The 19862-nt window shown below is 32.8% G+C and overlaps 2 protein-coding genes across 3 annotated transcripts in view; both read left to right on the forward strand.

Annotated features, from left to right (window-relative positions):
- Positions 1-1179: 1179 nt before the first annotated feature.
- LOC140448277 (N-acetylneuraminate lyase-like) lies at positions 1180-12380 on the forward strand. The gene is made up of 9 exons (XM_072541372.1): positions 1180-1536; positions 2355-2558; positions 3163-3221; positions 3274-3350; positions 4099-4244; positions 5020-5191; positions 5321-5466; positions 6983-7154; positions 12127-12380. The coding sequence occupies exons 1-9, from the start codon at positions 1258-1260 to the stop codon at positions 12267-12269; spliced, it is 1398 nt and encodes a 465-aa protein (XP_072397473.1). The 5' UTR covers positions 1180-1257; the 3' UTR covers positions 12270-12380.
- A 3257-nt stretch (positions 12381-15637) lies between these two features.
- Positions 15638-19862, forward strand: part of TTLL15 (tubulin tyrosine ligase-like 15) — a 44382-nt gene continuing 40157 nt past the window's right edge. Inside the window, exon 1 of one of the 2 annotated variants that reach the window (XM_072542430.1) lies at positions 15638-15830. In XM_072542430.1, coding sequence (XP_072398531.1) covers positions 15771-15830 — 60 coding nt within the window. In that variant the 5' untranslated portion in view covers positions 15638-15770. The remainder of the gene's footprint in view (positions 15831-19862) is intronic. The other variant, XM_072542428.1, reaches the window with a different exon arrangement.

Raw genomic sequence — 19862 nt, forward strand, 5'->3', positions numbered from 1 at the left:
AATTCTTTAGAAATAAGTTCTGTTATTGTAAATTTAAGTTGTGATGTTAGTAGAATTTGCTACAATTTTTGTTTTTTTGAAAAACATTGTATAGTATAATCAATATTTGGGTAAATATGCAAAACGAGTGAAACCATGGCAACAGCACTTACATCAACGTCATACGCCTCTTGGTATGTCAACGTGACTAGTAGCGCCGTCGCCATCATGAACGGCTGCCCCATGCAACTAACTTTCTCCACCTTTCCTATTTCAGTGACGCTGCTATCTGTGGTATATACTGTGAGGAAAAATAGAGAAGGCAAGTTATTGTTGATATGAAGCAAAGTTTACTGAAGTTTATCTTTTATGTTTTGTGTTTTATAACGGTGCTTACGCAACCAAGGAAATCAAAGTAATATCTCTGTTTGGTTTGCTATGAATCAGTGTTATGGGAGAGAGATATAATGTATTATATTTCCCAGATCACTGTTCTGTATAGACCTAAATCACAAAACATGTATTAAGATCGATCATCACTCCCAAATATAGTTATGGTTGTTAACAAATATGTTTTGACTTAATTTGTTGCTAAAGATATAAATACTAAGAAGTAAATCAATATAATTTTCATGGATTGTGCATAAGCATTTGATAATATTGCTCATGGACTCTTTGGTACTTTTAAATTGGAGAGCTTTGGCGTTTCAATTAATTCGGTAGCAACCGAGGACGTCTATTAATTGTTTGTTTGAGCTTTCTGTCTCAAATTTTCCTCATGTTGCTTATCAACGTTTCTCATGTTTGCTTATTAACGTTTAATGTTATGTATTACAATAGGATTTAAATATAGTATCGAATCGAAAAGACGTAATATTTCCAATAAACAGTTATTATGTATCCTTAAAAACTTTTATCTCTCACGCTGAAAGATATTACGAAATAATAAAATATTACGACTTCCTATCATCGCTTCTATCTTCCCAAAACGTAACATTTTATATAACATAAAGGACATAAAGGAGTCATTCTAATAATTTTATAACAAATTCTGCATATAATTAAATTTTGTTGTGTAAAAAGTGTTTTAAAAACTGTTGCTTTGTTAGTAATCGTAGCTAAAAAGAGCTCATAACTTATTTTAACACTTTTTAATAATGAATACGAAAAGAAGAAGTTTTGTTTTGTCAAATCTGTCTTAGCTTCCCTCAAATTGTATTTTTAGGTTAGCTTCGATGTTGAAAACAAAGTTTTAATAACGAAAGTTAACTGAATAAAATGGAAAATAATACAAATAACCCAGATTCTCCAGAGATAAGGGAAATTAATGTAGTCCAAACGATACAACCGAAAGATGAGCCCCCTGCGAAGACGGCAAAGGATCTCTTTTCTGATTTTAAAGCTTCTGATGAATCTGATTTTGGACCAAATGAGTTTGATGCACACAGCGATAGCGATTCAGACGAACCTCTGTCCAAGAAAATTAAAAAGGCCAAAAAAGGCGAAGGGAAAAGGAAATCTAAGGATGCAGGAAATTATGACTCTGCAAAGAAAAAGGTATAATATTGTTAGTAGTATTATCCTACCCCAATTTACCAAATTTAGAAATTTAACAAAGAATCAATGATGATAAGGAACGAAGTCAATTGTCTTCTATATATGACAGAGAAGTGGAAATGATTAGAGGACAATCAGAAATCATTGTACTGGTTAAGGGCATACAAATATCCCAAAAAAGAGCTCTTAACTCGCTTTTAAAACTAATGTTTTTAGAAAATAAACTCTATAAATGAAAGTACAAGCTGAATAACATCATATGACTTTTAAAAGTAATAGCCAAAACCAGGATGTTTTCCAGTTAGCACTAATGCCATTTATGACTTTCAGTTAAGTGTCAAACCAGCTATAAGGTACAATGAATGATCTTTATTGAGCCATAAGATCATAATTCTCATAATACTACAAATTCATAAACTAATTCCAGTCTTATACTATATTTAAAAATGTTTTTTGCTGGTGTGGGGCTACAACTAACTACCACTAGTCCCAATGAAGTGAGCCTACCAAGAAGCTATCCAGCCAACTAGTTATTAATTATATTTTTTAATATTGAACTGGATTTTGACCATTGTACATCCTTCTTTTAATCAGATTTATGAATGTAAAGTTTTAAACAATTTTACCTTTTCTTTGTACAGATGAATGATTCATGCAAAAAATGGTGAAAAGAAAATGTTACACTATATTGAATTTCATTATAATATATATTTTTTACACAACTTTCAAATGATTTCATTAGAAGTAGATACTATCACATTAAAATTAAAATAAATATAGACAACCTTTTTAATAAAACATTTTTTCCTTTATTTTAGAAAAATTATGTTCAAAAATATAAGAAAGAATGGGAGTCCATACCAGCTGTAAAACCATGGATATCAGAAAGTGTGCATGGTCCACATTATTTTTACTGTAGGTTTTGCAAAAAAGATTATAAATGTGGAAAGACAGAAGTATTTAAACATATGAGTGCCATGAAACATAAAAAACACCTAACCAATCCCAACCAGTCAGGGCAGGTAAGAATTTTGCTATACAAAAGAGCACTTAAGCAAACATTGAGAACATTTTAAGTTTTCTTTTCTTTGACTTCTTAAAACAAAGTTCTTTATGTTAAAATCTAGTTAAATAAAAAAAAAATTATCCCCCGTGCAACCTTGCAATTTTTTTAATTTACATTAATATTTAGTTATTTGAATATGTTTGAAAAAACGTATTGCTGTAGCTGTTTCTGAAAAACAAGGGTTATGATAACTTTACAGTAAAGCTAGCATAGCCGTAGCTATATCTCGGCGGCATATTTTATTGCTAATTAATTGCTGTTGATTGATACATTGATCAACTCACAAAAACTGCTCTATATCAAACAGCTCTAATATCAAATCTGTAAGATTTTGTTTAAATAATTTTTTCAAACAAATTTCAAAAATGACCTTTTTCTACTCTTTTTTTTTAAGTCCATAGTTACTTTTCTGAAAGTTGATCATTGTCGAGTTTAATAATCATTTGGAATTTTGTGAAAGGCAAAATCAATTTTCAGTGTACATTTAGAATTCTTAATTATTGTTAAGCACATTTTACAAATTTCTCTTTTATAAATATACTATATCTATTATCTTTCAGAATAAATTTATGTTTAGAGGATTATTATGCCCGGTTATAACACCATTTGTCAAATCCAGGTAAGTGAGAATCTATTTTCCACTTGTAGGATTTTATTTATATTCTTTTTAGGGGAAAAGAAGTGAACTATAAATTGATAACTCCTTATGCTAAATTTTTAAAGGCCTGTGGGGTCAAAGGAATTTTATGTAAGTATGTTTTCTGTGCTTTTTGCTTTTTTTTATATACACTGGCATTGTCAAGTTGTAGCAACCAATAAATAAAATTGAATGCTTCATTATCCCCTCACTTATCACAAGATAATATGAGCTTGTACACAAATTTTCCATCACAACCACCAAATATTGTGGCAACCAGCTACAGGTAAATAATATTATACCAACACTGTCATCAACAACATTCAATTCAATTTTTTCCTGACTGTATAGTCATTTTGGTAGTATTACTGGGGTAGAGACTCTTTTTTTTTTAACATCACTTTGGTGTATATAATAAATTAGTACAAATCCTTGCCTATGCTAATGATATCAATATTCAAATCATGAATGTGTTGCTTGTGTGAGTCCATTTCAAAAGGTAAGAGAAATAATAAGTTAGACTTACTCACAATCAATTTAATTTAACTAATCGGACGACCGGTTTCGCTTTCTATAATATGCAAAGCATCTTCAGGTCACGATACAAAGTTAAAATGATGCCGGTACTCTATTAGTTGATGGTTGAAAGAACATGGTTCAAACTATCTTGGATTGTAGATTGGAGAGCTCAGGTCAACTATTGTAATTATTTAACAATAAACGGGGAAGTTCTTGAGGAGACAGATTGTATGATATCAATATTGTTGGGAGAACGAAAACAGACCTTGCTGCTATGGTCACCCATATTATTCGGCATATATTATAAATAAGTAAGTATTTATAAGTAAATTTGTTTTAGTGAATGATGTCACTGGGGAAGGTATGTCATTGACACCAGAAGAAAGGAAGCAGCTGGCAGAATTTTGGTACGAAATTTGTAAAGAAAAAAATCAGTTTTTAATGGTACAAGTTGGAGGAGCACCTTTGAAAAGTGTGATAGACATGGTTAGTTTTTTTTCTTAGTTCAGGTAGAAAATATTGTATAATTTAATTTATTTTTGACTACAAAGTGTTACTTAAAAAAAGGGGGTCACTAATGGTCTTTCATTTTATAACATTAAACCTTTTCTTTTAAATTGAAAGATAATTTTATCTTCTTGTTGGTGTGCCATTCATATATTTAAAATTGCTTTATGTTGTTTGTGTATGTGTTATTTATATGTATCAATGTGAGTTTACTCTTTAATTCTGGTCTGATGTTGAATTATTTTCATTTTAACTCAAATTGTCACATTTGTTGTATGTGAATCTATATAGATGATCTGGTGGAGTAATTGGAAAATAGGCTTTAATTTAGGAACTAATTAAAATAACAACAAATTGTTTTGATGCATTTTAAAGATAAAGTAATAATTTACAAAATTTTTTTGAAACATTTTTTGCTTATTTAAATATTACCAGAAATGCAACAAATCGCAACATTTTACAAAATATTTGCAAAATGAAGGTGCAATAGCAATGCAATATCTTTCTTATGTAATTGTAGATATCTTCAATTACCTTTGTACATTAGTACATAATTGTAGAAGGGTTATCCCATGCATATGCAATCACCAGACGCCCATGTAGGTGAAACTGATATTTTGGTGCCTTCATATTGTGATTTTAAGTCCAACTCATAGCAACCATATGCACTAACATAAAGATATGTATGTACTAAATATATTAACACGTTATGTATATTATAAATGCAGTATATTTCCAATTTCTTTAATTTTAGGCCATTCATGCTGAAAAGTTGAAAGTAGGAGCGATTGTTCTAATGGCTGATTTATATCATAAACCAAAAAATCATCTAGATTTAATAAGATACATTAAGATTATATCAGAGTACACCGAAAAAATTCCTATATTGTATCATCATTATCCAAAGTATACTCAACTTTATAACAGTAAGTATACATATTTGTATTTATACTTAAAGAAAAAAGAAGAAAAATACTTCTTCTATAAATATGTTCATTATAAATAATATTTTTTACATTTTTTTTGGTTAATGTATTTTCCTTTTCGTGTTTTAGTTGATATGACTGCATTTTTATTAGATATAACGGGGGAAGTGGAACAATTTGTTGGTGTGATTTATACGACTAACGATTTACAGGATGGGTTAACAGCACTTACCCTAAATCCTGATAAATATGTGGTATTTATGGGAACTGATGAGGTAAGTTGTTGACGATTAATTTATTAAAATTATCTAAACTGAGAAAACTAATAAGACACTACTGTATAGAGAACAAGTAATTTTCTACATTAAAGGATATCAAATGTAGTTAATTGATGCGCCAAAACCAGTTTATGAAACCAAATTAGGGTTCTGTGACAGACACGTAAATTTAGTGAATGTCACAGGCATACATTTTCCTCATGATTGTGAAATGTAATCCGGTGTCGCCATCTTTTTTATTGAAACAGTTTGGATGTGCTTGGATCTAAATGGCTTCTCTGGTAATCTTTGGTTTGTAGAAGTAACTAAAGACAATCCAATCATTAAAACTCCTGAGCACTTCCTTTATATATGCTGACGACCTTTCTTTGGATGTACAGGACAGAACCTTCGAAGCGGCCGAAACCAAGCTCTCGGAAGCACTTAGAAACCTTACAGTTTATTTCGACAGGAACTCGCTAAAGCCTACCTCCACCAAAACCCAAGTCTGCTCTTTCCACTTAAGATCGAGGAAGGCGAAAAAAAAGCTGAAGATCAAATGGAGCAGACACCAACTGGAACATCCTCAAACATCCTCCTAACTATATCCGAGGCTCTCAGTTTCTCCACCAGAAAGTATACATGCTCTGTCTGGGGGTAGATCGATAATGTGAAGACCAGGAGGCGCCGCTGGGAAGACCAATCTGGCACGATGCGGCCAGCTCGATGAAAATGACATCTTGAACGCTTGCGGCCAATGACAGGACATGGACCAGTGCAACAAATGGTTCGATTCTGGGCCAAACACCTAAATTAAACACGCTTGGATACGAAAAAGTGAAGTAAGTGTAGAAATGGATAAGGGCGATAGTTGTGAATCGCAAAATCAATTTTGTAACCTGTAGGAATTTTGAAGTTTGTAATAGCACTTTGATTGTAGTCTATATGGCTTCTTTTAATGACGAACAACTTGATCAATTGCTTCTCAGCGAATAATTGGATGCATTGACGGACACTATTTCAATTTTGCTCCTGTAAACATGCTGCTTGACATGTTTTATCATCAAAAACATAATAGTTTCCACAAAAACTTCTCAAGAACCATCTACATTGACAAACGTGTGCTCTAGCAAGTAAGGCGTGTATCCCCTCGAAGTTAGTCTTACCCCGACTGCCAAATAGAAAGTAAAAAACAACCATGTTTTCCTCGATGCGATGCTATCATCCAAAACCTTCTCTTCCTGCACCTATCGCCGGTAAAAATTTAATTCAAACGCAATTTTCTTGACGTTGGATCTTAAGCAGGGTATATAAATAAACGTTTATATTTTGCTTAATCTGGTCCGAAATTCTAAGATGCAATTTTTAAAATGGTCTTCGAAGATTTTAAGACGCAATTCGGAATGTTAAATAAAACCATTTTTATGATAAATCTTATGGACGGTATACTAAAACTGTAATCCATTGAATTATACATTTAGTTGCAGTTAAATTGTCTTTTTATTACTGATAATCACATTCTATTTATTTGAAGGTGATGCTTGGTGCTGTAGCCAGTGGATTTACCTGCATTATGGGTAACAGTATTAACATTTTACCTAAACTGGCTGAATCCATTTGCCAGTGTATAAAAGAAGGAGAAATAAAGAGCGCCCAGGCTTCCCAAAACCTTCTAAAGAAAGCTATTGACAATATTTATTGTAATGGTAAGTTAATTTTTACATTTTGTTAGGATACAGTTGTTATTCATGATTTGTCAAACACGAATCTTCTTTACTGGTCTGTAAAATAATATTTTAATAGATTAAATGTAAAAATATTTGTTCAATTGGTCAGTTTTGATATTTCGCGATAGTGAACGCCTCGTGATTATTTTATACGATAAAAAAACTGAGTTGATTTCTATGACAAAGAACTTTAATTTGTAAAGTTAAATGCAGTCCAAAGTCAAAGGAAAAATGGAGTTAACATTATTGGAATGCCGGGTGGTATGAGAGTATTCGTCTTAGCACAAATCATTAATACTAACAGGTAAGATCTGGTATACAGACTAATCCAAGACTCAGAGACAGTGATCCTAAAACCCCCGAGTAATGAGTTTGCACTGATATTGTATCGAATTTCTGCAAAACTCCAGGATACGAGGCCGCTCTTGGGTACAAGGTGCCTTGAAGACCATCGCCGTCGTGATATTCGTGGTCAGAGACCCCAAAAAAACCGAGTAGTAAAGTGAGGGACAAGGGTTATGCGAAATTTTAAAGACCAACCTACTTTTTAACTTTTTGTGGCATCGCATGTGACATGTAAGTAAATAAAAACAATTTTTGAAGTTATACTTCTTTAGGCGCAATTGGGAAAAATTGATGAGAGTGAATTTTTATAAAATTCACAATATGAAGTATGCGCATATTCACAGCATGAAGTTAGTTGCTACATCTAAATCTTTTAAGTTGGGTAGTAATGCAAATAAAAAAAATATATATTGGTGTTTTTGTTAATTCGATTATATTAGGACGGTGATAGATATTTACTGATGATTTGTATATTGTAAATGTATATTTTTGTGTGAAAAAATCGACCTGGTTCAGTAGTTTTCATCTACTTTATAATTACATAGAAATTACATTTATCCGTTACTTTAGGACCTCACTATATAATATATTAATATTAAGTGTTCATTGAAGAACTTAGCACGGTTAATAAAAAAACTTGTAAATCCACCAAGAAAATTTTTATTTTTGTAACTTAAAAAATATTTTATTTTTCCAGTCTTAATTTTGAAAAAAGGTGAAGGTACATTTTTCTAAAGACTATATTATGAGGTAGTTTACTTTAAAAATAATCAGTATTTCGATCAATTGGTAAAAAGATAAGTACACAAATTAATAATTCAAAATTCAACACTTTCTCCTATAATTTTATTTGAATGTTGGATACAGATTAGTACAACTCTGTAAATGTCTCTCTGGGGGTCTGTGTTACAATAGGTATCAATATCGGATTACCAATAGGTCGGTTTCTAAAATTTCGCATAGATCTTGTCCCTCACATTAATATTGAACTCTTTTCCGTCAATTATTTCCGATTTACAAACTTATTGTTTTTCATCACTGCGAAATACACTTTCAAAAATATATTTGCCTTATCCAATAATGCAATTTTCATTTCCACATCATCATTTTTGTTCACAAAATTTTCTGGCACTCATACGAATCAAATGCAATAAGTTTAAGGATGTTAAAATACGCTGTGATACACAAGATAACAATTCCAGTGACTGGTATCAATGACTCTCCATTTTAAAGTTCTGTTTCCAAATATTGGACTAGTGAACGCACAAGTACAAGTTCCTTACATCCACTATTGAGTTGTTTTGGCACTTTTTTTTTTTAAGAAATACAATAAATAATTGGTAATGGCACCAAGAAATCCTATCTCTCATTTGCATTCCATAAATTAAAGGTGAATTAACTGCTTTCGCAATGGTATTTAATGTAAATTATTGTTTTTTGAATACCATCGTATTTTATTTGATTGAAATAATGAGAAACATACATGCAAAAACCGATAAATCCACTTTTTCCAATTTTGAGACAAAAGCCAAAAACTTGTACAGCAAAATCCCATAACAATTTAAAGAAACATTATATTGGAAATAAATAGTAGTTATGTCATGTAATAAAATTCTAAAATTTTAATATATTATCTTTTTTTACTGTTTTTATTTTTGATTTTTTTTATTTATCGGGTTTTGCTTAAAAACAGAAATTTATCGGTTTTTTGCCTGAAATATCTTTGCAAGAGCACCATATTTTTGTTTTTAATAAAAGAAAAAAAAAGAACTAGAATGTAGAAAATTATTTTTATTATAATTATTTAACAATTTGAAAAAAGTAAAATCAAATCTGAAACGTTGGTTCCTCTTCCAGGCAGTCGCATGTCCCCCCCTTCCTCTTCCTCATCATCCTTTTCATTTAAGTAATTCCCGGTACCAGTAAAGTTCTTGTAATTTCTCCCAATAAGTGTTTAGTGTTTAAGGCAGGGATGGCCAACCCGCGGCACGCGTGCCACTCTGTGGCACGATTGAGTCCTATCAGTGGCACGCGTAGCGTTTTGGATTAAAACACTTTCAAAAAAATTAAAACTTGAAAAACAAAAAATAATAAGAAGAAACTTGGTAGGTTTACGGAAGTTACGATAGATGCGGCATCATTGCATCCTCTGGCGAGCGATATTGCTGCGATTGGTGCACGTGATCCTAGCTGTCGTAATGTGCAGTAGGACTGCGTTACCCTTGCTTAGTTTATTTTAAACTGCCCCGTTGTATGTGCACATTTTGTCATCGCGCATTGTTTCTTTAAAATTTTAAAAGTATTTGTTCGATATGTCCACGAGTAAGCCTTCGACTTCAAAACGAAAATACGAAGATGATATTGCAATTCGCGATTTTCAACCTGCTTGGGAAGAACAATTTTTATTTACTAATCGTAATACTTCAAAGCCTGTTTGTTTGATATGTGGATTGTCTGTAGCAGTTCCGAAAAAATTTAACCTGGAACGACATTATAAACAACTGCATAAGGACTTCAGCAACAAATATCCTATTGGTTCACATTTGCGAGCCGACTTTATTGAAAAAAAAAAAAAAAGAAAACCCTAGCCAGCCAACAGTCACTGTTTCAGAAGAGAAGTGATGAAATGGAAACTATGGTTAAAACATCATATGAACTTTCTCTGCTGTTAGCCTGGAAGAAAAAAGCCTACTCTGATGGAGAGGAGATAATTAAAAATAGTCTGGCAATATTTGCTAAAAATGTGGGAGATGTAAAGATCAAAAATATGGTCGATAACATTGCATTATCCCGAAATACAGTCATGCGCCGTATAGATGATATGGGCCAGGATGTTGTTTCCCAAATTATAAGTGGATTAAAATCCTGCAAATTCTTTTCTTTAGCGTTGGATGAAAGTTGTGACAACACAGAAAATGCGCAGTTAAGCATTTTTGTCCGTTATACCAATGATAATTTTGAAAATGCCGAAGAGCTTCTGGATTTGCGCCAACTAGTCACAACAACAGGAGAGGACATTTTTCAACAACTTAAAAACGTAATCGAAGTCAACAAAGTTGAATGGTCAAAATTAGATAGTGTTTGTACAGATGGAGCTCCTTGCATGGTTGGTAGACTAAAGGGGTTTGTTACATTACTGGAAAACTATTTGGGAAGAAAAGTTTTTAAGTACCATTGTATTATTCACCAGGAAGCTCTTTGTGCCAAGGACCTAAACATGTCATCTGTTGTTGACCCTGTAACACGCTGCATTAACAAAATACGAGCTCGGGCATTGAATCGACGACAATTTCGAGAACTGTTCGCGGAAGAAACGGAGCAAGATGGAGAGTTACTTCTCCATTGCAGTGTGCGCTGGCTCTCCAAAGGAAATGCACTCGAAAGGTTTTGGAACTAGTGAGTGCTCGTTACTTAATGATAAAGATTGGCTTTGGGATTTAGCTTTTCTCACTAATATTATGAGACATTAAAATTTATTAAATTTAAGATTACAGGGAAAAAATTGTATTTTTCCTACTCTAGTTGGTCATATATCTTCTTTTGTGAATAAACTTATGCTTTTTTGTAACGATTTTTTAGAACAGAGATTGACACATTTCACATTAATGCAGGAATTAGCCAACAAGGTCAGTAGAACTCCAAATTATGACAAATTTAAAAACCTTATATCTATTTTGCTAGGTTCATTCAATACCCGGTTTGAAGATTTTCAAAAAGACAAAATGAATGTTGACCTTTTCATAAATCCTTTTTCTATTTCTCTGCAAGATATCAACTCAGCTGAAATACAGATCGAAATTATTGATTTACAGAACCACACTATACTAAAAACCAAATATAGGGAAATTATTTCAACTGTTACTGATCCCAATTATATTGAATTTTGGAAATTTGTACCAGCAAACAATTTTCCTAATTTACACGAGTTAGCTCTAAGATATTGTTGTAGATTTGGTTCAACGTACGTTTGTGAGCAAATGTTCTCTATTATGAACATAATAAAATCAAAATATCGGTCACGATTAACTGACATGCATTTAAAAAATCTAATTCTGTTGGCTAGTTCCGAAATTAATCCCAATATAGATGAATTAATTAAAAAAATACAAGTTCAAATACCACATTAAACAAGTAACTGTTTAATAATTTGAATTTTAGATAATAAGAAAATATTTAAGTTTTTTTGTTTAACGTTTTTATTTTATTTTTATTAACAATAAAGTAAGTTTGTTGTTATGTTTTACTTATTACGTTATTTTTTAAACCTCCACTATCTTGACTAAACGGAAAAATGTGGAATTTACATAAGAAATACATATTGTACCGTATATTATTAATGTTAGTATGTCGAAAAATTTTAGTGGCACGCCAAATTTTTTTTGTTCTCATATTGGCACTCGACTTAAAAAGGTTGGCCACCCCTGGTTTAAGGGATTTTTTTTCTTTTTGGGGATACCCCAAGTCAATTCTTTTGGTCAAAATGAATTTATCGGTTTTCGCATGTATGCTCCTCATATAATGTATATGAATCAAAATAATTCTAAAATTTTTGGTAGTGAATTTCTAAGCTAGTTGGTTGAACTATACACTCATATGATATTTTTAGGTGACATGGTGGCCACTCTAAAAGCTGCTATTAGTATAATGACCAATTTGGCAGTGGAAACTGTAAGGGAGCCCCTTCAAACCGTATGGGAAGGAACCATTACGAAAATGAAGAACAAATTACACGAAATTGGAATTATATAAGATATTTTTATCCTAAAATTTTCTAAGACTTTTATATTTTTAGTTATAATATTTAAAAGTTAATATAGAATAAATTTGTAAATAAAGAAAAGAATTAAGTTGTACTGGAAATGTGGTTTTATTAAATCTTTTAATTCCTTTATTAAATATATTGAAATTTGTGTTTTGGTCCAAGTGAATATTGTCGAACCAATGTACAATTTCGGTACTGATTTCTGACTTTGCAGAATTCACTAGACATTTTGGAATCTTTTGATGACATCTCAAATATTCTAGAATTTTAATAGGTACTTCTTATTTTTCGTCAAGGGACTTGATAAATCTTAAGGAACTGTCGTAACACTGCTCCTTCCTTTATAGTTATTTGCCTCGAATAACTGGTCTATCAGCGACCCACTGAAGCCAAGAGGGTTGCTCAATTCCATGGTAAGGAGCTAATCTTTCTATGGGAACTACATTAAGTTTTCTATATATTTATTCAGGGATTCTACAGTATTCACTTCCTTCCTTCGCTCAACCGTTTCCATATCTCTCTGTTGCCCCATCCTCCGTCGTTTAGCCTCTTTTACTCATGGCGCCATCTACTTCGTTCCTCCAGGATCTTTGGGGTCGTCCTCTTTTCCTCCTTCCTATGGGGCTCCATTCGGTTATTCTCTTTATCCATCTGCTGTCACTAGTTCTTCTTACATGTCCATACCACTTTAGTCTTTTTGACTGTTTCTATTGATGTTCTTTGCTTTATTTCGTCATTACTTCTCCTATCCATTCTTGTTACTCTGCAGCATCTTCGCAGTCATTCCATCTCTGTTGCTACTATCTTACTGCTGTTTTTCTTGTTTATAATCCAATTTTCAGCCCCATATGTCATAATACTTTGCACTGTTTTATAAATCTTTATTTTTGTCTTCATATTTAGGTGTCTATCCCACCATACTGAGTTAAGTTGTCGGATTGTTTTCCTAATCTTTGCTTAATTTCTTTCTCTGTTGTTGCCTTTTTCGTGATTATAAACCCTAAGTATTTGAATTTATCCTTTCCTTTGATTGTTACGTTGTCATCAATCTGTAGATCTTCTATGTCTACTTCACTTGTAGATAGGGACTCTGTTTTCGCGAGGTTAATATATAGGCCAGCCTTGGTATATTCTTCTTGTAGTTTCTTCATCATGTAACTGAGGTCTTCTTGGTCTTGTGCAATCACTACTTGATCGTCTGCAAAGCTTAACGTATATAGGTATTCGTTTCGTACCGGTACTCCCATGCATTCGCATTTTCTTTTCCATGTAGTCGAGGCTTTCTCTAAGTATATTTTGAATAAGGTTGAAGATGTGGAACAACCCTGCAGGAGCCCTTTTGTTGTGGTGAAGTCTCCTATTTTTGTTCCCATTTTAATGGACACTTTATTTTCTTTATACAGAGCTTTTGTAGCTTCTATGAGTTCCGTCTGTATTTCTAATTTGTACATTGCCTTCCATAGTTATGATCTTGGTACAGAGTCATACGCCTTTCTCAGGTTTCTCAAATGCCAAATGTATATCTCTATTTTTTGCTTTTTTCTTTTCCAGCAGTTGTTCCAGTGTGTATATGTGGACACACATGCATAGATGCATGATCTTCCTGCCGTGAAGCCTGCCTGATCCTCCTTGATTTTGCCTTTTATCGCTTGCTCTATCTTTTCTCGCAATATCTTCCCATATAATCTTAATGATATTACGCTTATTCCTACGTAGTTTTCGCATCGTTTTCTATCTCCTTTCTTAAATATAAATGTCATATATGCCTCCGGCACAGAGCCTTTGACATGCCTTTGCATTTTGCCTTTAGTCGAATGGAAGAAGAAGCAAGCCCATCTCTTCTTAGGAAAAATTAGACAGGCTTGGGTGAGGTTATGCCATGTCAATGAGCAGCTCTGAATGTCCAACACAGACCATTTTTAAAAAATAGTCCACTGCACCCATTAAGTACTTGTTTCCTCTCTGGCATCGAAAGTGGGCCGAGAATATCCACTGCAAGTCCTTTAAAAGACTCTTCGGAAATAAATTGTGCCATTTTACCACGACTTTGTACTATGGTCTTTTCTACCGTTACATAAATCGCATTTTTTACACCAGCCTTCTACATCTCAGCGACAATTGATCCAGTAAATTCTATCTCAAACTTTGGCCAATGTTCTTTTGGCTCCAAAATGTCTTCCAGGAACGCTGCTATGAACTGTACGTACTCCAGCAGGACTTTCCCACTTTCGATATAATAGAACATTGTAAAGATAAAGATATTCCCATTGAGCCCAGTACGCTTTTATAGTTCTATTGTATTTGGTTATTTCCTATCAAATAGATCTTTCTCCATGTTTAAGCCATTCTACTACGACTTAAGTCATTATCTTTTTTTTTAACGTTTTGCAGGGAATTCTGATTACTATCTTCTTTCTGTTTAACTGTGGTTACCTGAAGACTTACATCTTCGGTTATGTTTTCTTAATCTTCAAGTCTTTTACCGTACTGGCATTGTCGTTCCAAACAGGGTCGCCTAGAAAGAACATCCGCATTGTTATGGAGACGCCCTTTTCGATGTATTACGTCGAAACACTGCAAAGCGCTATGGTCAGTCCTAATTATAAAAGTTCTGGTATAAAGGAAAGTATGAAAATGTTCTAGGGCTTTTATAATAGATAGGAGCTCTTTTCTGGTAACGCAATAATTCTTTTCAGCCTTTCCTATCAATAACTTTTTCTTCACCTTCCTGTTCTTGTGTCAATACGACGGGAATGACATGCTGAGATGCGTCACAATCCATCTTCTCGTGGAAAGACTAGAATAGGTGCTGTTGTAAGCCTTTTTTTTAATCTACAAAGGTATTTTGATAATCCGATGTCCGGTCAAATTCAATGTTTTTTTAGGTTAGTCGATAAATGACCTTAGAAATTCGGCCAAAATCTTTGATAAAGTTTCGGTAATAAGAACAGAGTCCAAGAAAACTTCTCATTTCCTTTTTATTTCCTCGCTTAGGCCAATCTTTAATAACTGAAATCTTCCCTTTGCTGAAACACTATTTATATCCTAGATAATACGCCTTTCTTTGAAATAGTGAACATCTTATAATTTAAACAGAATGATTAATCTAAAATATGTTTTTTTTTAATTTTATATTTTCCTTTTTAATTTAATACCTAACCCACGAGCCGCCTCTGGTAAACAGTACATATGAAAAAATATGCTCGAAAAAAGTATCATAAGAAAAATAATATACTTTCGTCACTGTAGCCAAGCAGTAGGCAACCAACACAACATTCCCCATAAAGAGGTTAAGAAGACAGTCATCTTACGTAGGCGACAAGACAAGACAGAGACAAGGTGAAATCAAAACATGATCGGCTCCCTTCCTGCTGCTGTGTATACACGGATACCGTTATGCATATGGAATTCAGATTATCTTTTATTTTACCGTCCTCAAAATGACCTTATTTTATTCCATAATAGTTTTTTGAACTAGGTGCCAAGTTATGACAGATAGTGATATGAATCTAGTCGAAGAAGAAACTAAAGATGAAAAAATTGCTAAGGTCAGTTTCACACTTAAATAATATTTGTACGTACATGTTAACGAACAATATAGAAAGTGGACTTTTACCATTTTTTGGCCAAATTGATATGGTTTTGTATAAATTTAAGTGAAATTGCTTAGAAGAAAGTTGTAAGAAATATATTATCTTAGCTACCATAATCCTTATATATTCGAATTAATTAATTTTAAATGCTGGATGAGTAACCAAACAGGAAACGGTGGATAATATTTTGTTTTAAAGTATAATTTTAAATATTTTTTTATTATAAATAAATGCAATCCTATGACACAAAGACGCCGACATTATTAATACATTAATCAAAATAACTGTGCCGCTTCATTTTTAAATTAAAATATCTAGAAAAATGATGTATTTAGCGTTACAAATAAGGAATATATTATTTTCATAGATTCTTTACGAAAATTTACGAATGTTCTTCTCGAATATTATTAACGTGATTAAACTGTTAATATGCATAAATATTCTAAAATTTATAATCAATGATGTGAATGTAACAAACGAAAAACTTTACCGGTATAAACCGTTGTTAATAAGTTACGAAATTATTAACACCGTGGTCAAAAATTAAATGAAAAAACAGAAACAGGTGATAAAATTGGTGATTGCATTTTACAAAAAGTCTTTTACTCATTGCTTATTATAAGTATCACTTATTTTTATAATGGTGTCCCAAAATTTACGCAAGATTTAAATTGAATAGAAAACAGTTTTTTTTCTTTAGATTGAAATTTTTGTATTATGCTAGCACGTACGATCTCTTTTGTCGATATTTTCCATGACCATTTTGGATAAATGTGGTTGAATTTCGTCGACGCAGTGTTGCATTTCTTCCTTAACCTTTTTTTTTATAGTCACATCCAAGTACAGCAACTTTGACGATTAACAAAGCCATCAAGTTGAAAATGTGTTCCATAGCTTAGGATGATTTTGCTTGAAACATCAGCATCCACTTGTTAATGTTCAGTAATCCATTCAACGAATTCTCTTCGCTGTGCTTGGTCGTTAGTGCTATGCAATAACTGTTCATATCGACCTGGTCATAAAAATGTCAATATGTTTTTGTACCTTCTTCTTCTTGCAGTACCGTCTCCTATCGGAGGTTGGCTACCATCACAGCAATCTTTACTTTGTTGGCTGCAGCTCTGAACAACTGTATTGAACTGCACCCATACCACTTCCTTAAATTTCGCAACCAGGAAATCCTCCTACGTCCCACATTTCCCTTTCCCGAGATTTTTCCTTGGATTATGAGTCTAAGCAGAGAGTACTTTTCTCCTCTCATTATGTGGCCCAGATATTCCAGTTTTTTCGTTTGTATGGTTTTTATGTCTTCGCATTCCTTCCCCATCTTCAGCAGAACATCTTGATTTGTTACTCTTTCTGTCCATGGTGTTTTCCACATTCTCCTGTAACACCACATCTCGAATGCCTCAATGTTTTTGATGTTTATCTTTTTCAGTGTCCAGGCTTCCATGCCGTACAGCAGAACGGAGAAAACATAGATCCTTAACATTCTCGTTCTTAAGTTTATATTTATGTCCCGGCTGCATAGGAAGTTTTTCATTTTGACAAACGATTGTCTCGCTATTTCTATTCGCCTCTTGATTTCTCTTGTCTGGTCATTAGTATCAGTGAAGCAAACCCCTAAATATTTGTAGGACGTAATTCTTTCAACTGGCTGATTATTTATGGTTAAATTTACATTGGTGTATAGCTTCTTTGTTACAATCATGAATTTAGTCTTTTTGATGTTCAGTTTTAGACCATACTTTTTGGTATGGGTGTTTATGTTTTCCATCAAAAACTGTAAATTTGCTTGGTTATCTGTTACTATTAGCGTGTCATCAGCGTATCGTATATTGTTAATTAACTCTCCGTTAATGTTCATACCAATGTTTTGCTCTAGGAGCGCTTCCTGACATATTGTTCCGCTATATATATTGAATAATAGTGGAGAAAGCACACAACCCTGACGCGCACCTCGACGAATCTCAATTTTTTCGGTTAACTCATTATCAACTTTGATTTTTGCTGTTTGTCCCCAGTACAACCTGGATATGATGTTGCGACTGTCGATGTTTTTGCTTCTTAGGATTTCATACAGCTTTTGGTGTCTGACTTTATCGAAGGCCTTCTCAAAATCTATGAAACCTACGTAGAGGTCTTGGTTTACATCCAAATATCTTTGCATTAACACACCCAGACCAAACAAAGCTTCCCGTGTTCCCAGTCCACCTCTGAATCCAAACTGTGTGGCGCTTATGTCCTCTTCTAATTTATTAAATATTCTTTTGTGAATTATTTTTAAAAATACTTTTAGTGTGTGGCTCATCAATGCTATAGTTCTGTGGTCTGAACACTCTCTGGCGTTATTCGTCTTCGGGATTGTGACAAAAGTAGAGGAGAGCCATTTCTTTGGTATGACGCCTGTTCTATAAATTGTGTTAAAGAGGTTCACCATTATTTCAAGTGCGTCGTCGTCTATTAGTTTCAACAATTCTACAGGAATTTCATCTGGTCCTGCAGCTTTACCCCCTTTTGTGTTCCTTATAGCATATTCTACCTCGCTTTTTAGGATTTCAGGCCCTGTTGTGTCGTCTGTAGGTTCTGCCACTGATATTTCTGGTCTCTCGAGAATAAAAATGTTCCTTTTGTAAATATATTTAATATTTATTAATATTATTATTATTTTATATTAATTCGGTAGATATATACATTTGGACAAAATCTTTTACAAATAAATATTCTTCCTGGAACTTCTATGATTCGTAATAACCTTTTCATTATTTGAATACGATAAAATAAATTAACACAAACACAAAATACAACCAAAAAACTGACATCTTAATAATGTTCTTGTCAAATAATGACTTTGATTAGCCACCTTATTATTTAAGGTTACTGGTCGAATGAGTTGAAGCGCGGTATTTAGAACCAGAAGTCGCGAGTTCGATCCCAATGAGGAAATATATTTGTTTAATTATTATGTTCTGATTTTTGTCACTTTGGTTTTAAAAATCAAAGAATGGAAAAATCATAATATCTTTTTTAATATTGTTTCGATAATTTTATACATTATTTAATTTTCCAAACCATTTTATTTATCATTATATATTTTTTATAGTACATATTGTAGTCATGGGCGTACAGATGAAAGGGACAAATATAATGATTGTTATTTTAAATTTCTTTTATGTATATGTTTATATGTATGGAGATAAATCTCAAAAAAGGTCGATTTTATTTTTAAATTAAAATTTTTTGGCATATATATGATTCTAGTGACGTTATCCATCTGGGAAGAAAGAGTTATTCTTTCACAAAGAGTTAATTTAATAAGATTTTCACAATTTAGTGGGGATTTTGAAACGGTGCCACAAAGAATCAAAAAAATCCAGGGACCTAATGATTTATACAAGTGCTTTCAAATAATACATTAATTTCTCCATGGTCCCATTTAAAAGTATCTTACAAAATGGCGCCAAGACGCTATTAATAAAACTGAGGCTTAGTTCAGTTACCTAAAAATTAAGTAATTCAAGTTTTAATATTCAGAAAAGGTATTTATAAGCTTTTCTGCTTGTTCATTGGCGAATTAATACATCTATGGAAGGTTGTCAATCCGTCTTTTGCCCGACCGTCCGATACTTCTGGTGACTTACCTCTTGCGCTATTTTGACGACACTGGTCTCCCCCATTCTGCTTATGAAGTTATTCCATTTTAATTTTTTCTATTTATTGTTTATTCACTTGTACACTGTACGGTACATTTTCTTCTAATGTACCGTAGTAATATACCTAGGTAATGTTTCTTCTCAGCGTATTTCCTGTAACTCTTCTCAGTACTCTCACTCTAATCTCTGCCGTTTCCAGTAGCCTTTGTGTTGTGGCTGTGTCGGGTCTTGTTTCTGAGGCATATGTCATTATTGATCTTACACTGACTTTATGTCATATAGTGTTATTAATTCATCCTGTCAGTCTATTTGCTTTTTGTATTTGATTTCTCAC

Source organism: Diabrotica undecimpunctata, chromosome 8 (genome assembly GCF_040954645.1).
Source record: "Diabrotica undecimpunctata isolate CICGRU chromosome 8, icDiaUnde3, whole genome shotgun sequence".
NCBI classification, from domain to species: domain Eukaryota; kingdom Metazoa; phylum Arthropoda; class Insecta; order Coleoptera; family Chrysomelidae; genus Diabrotica; species Diabrotica undecimpunctata.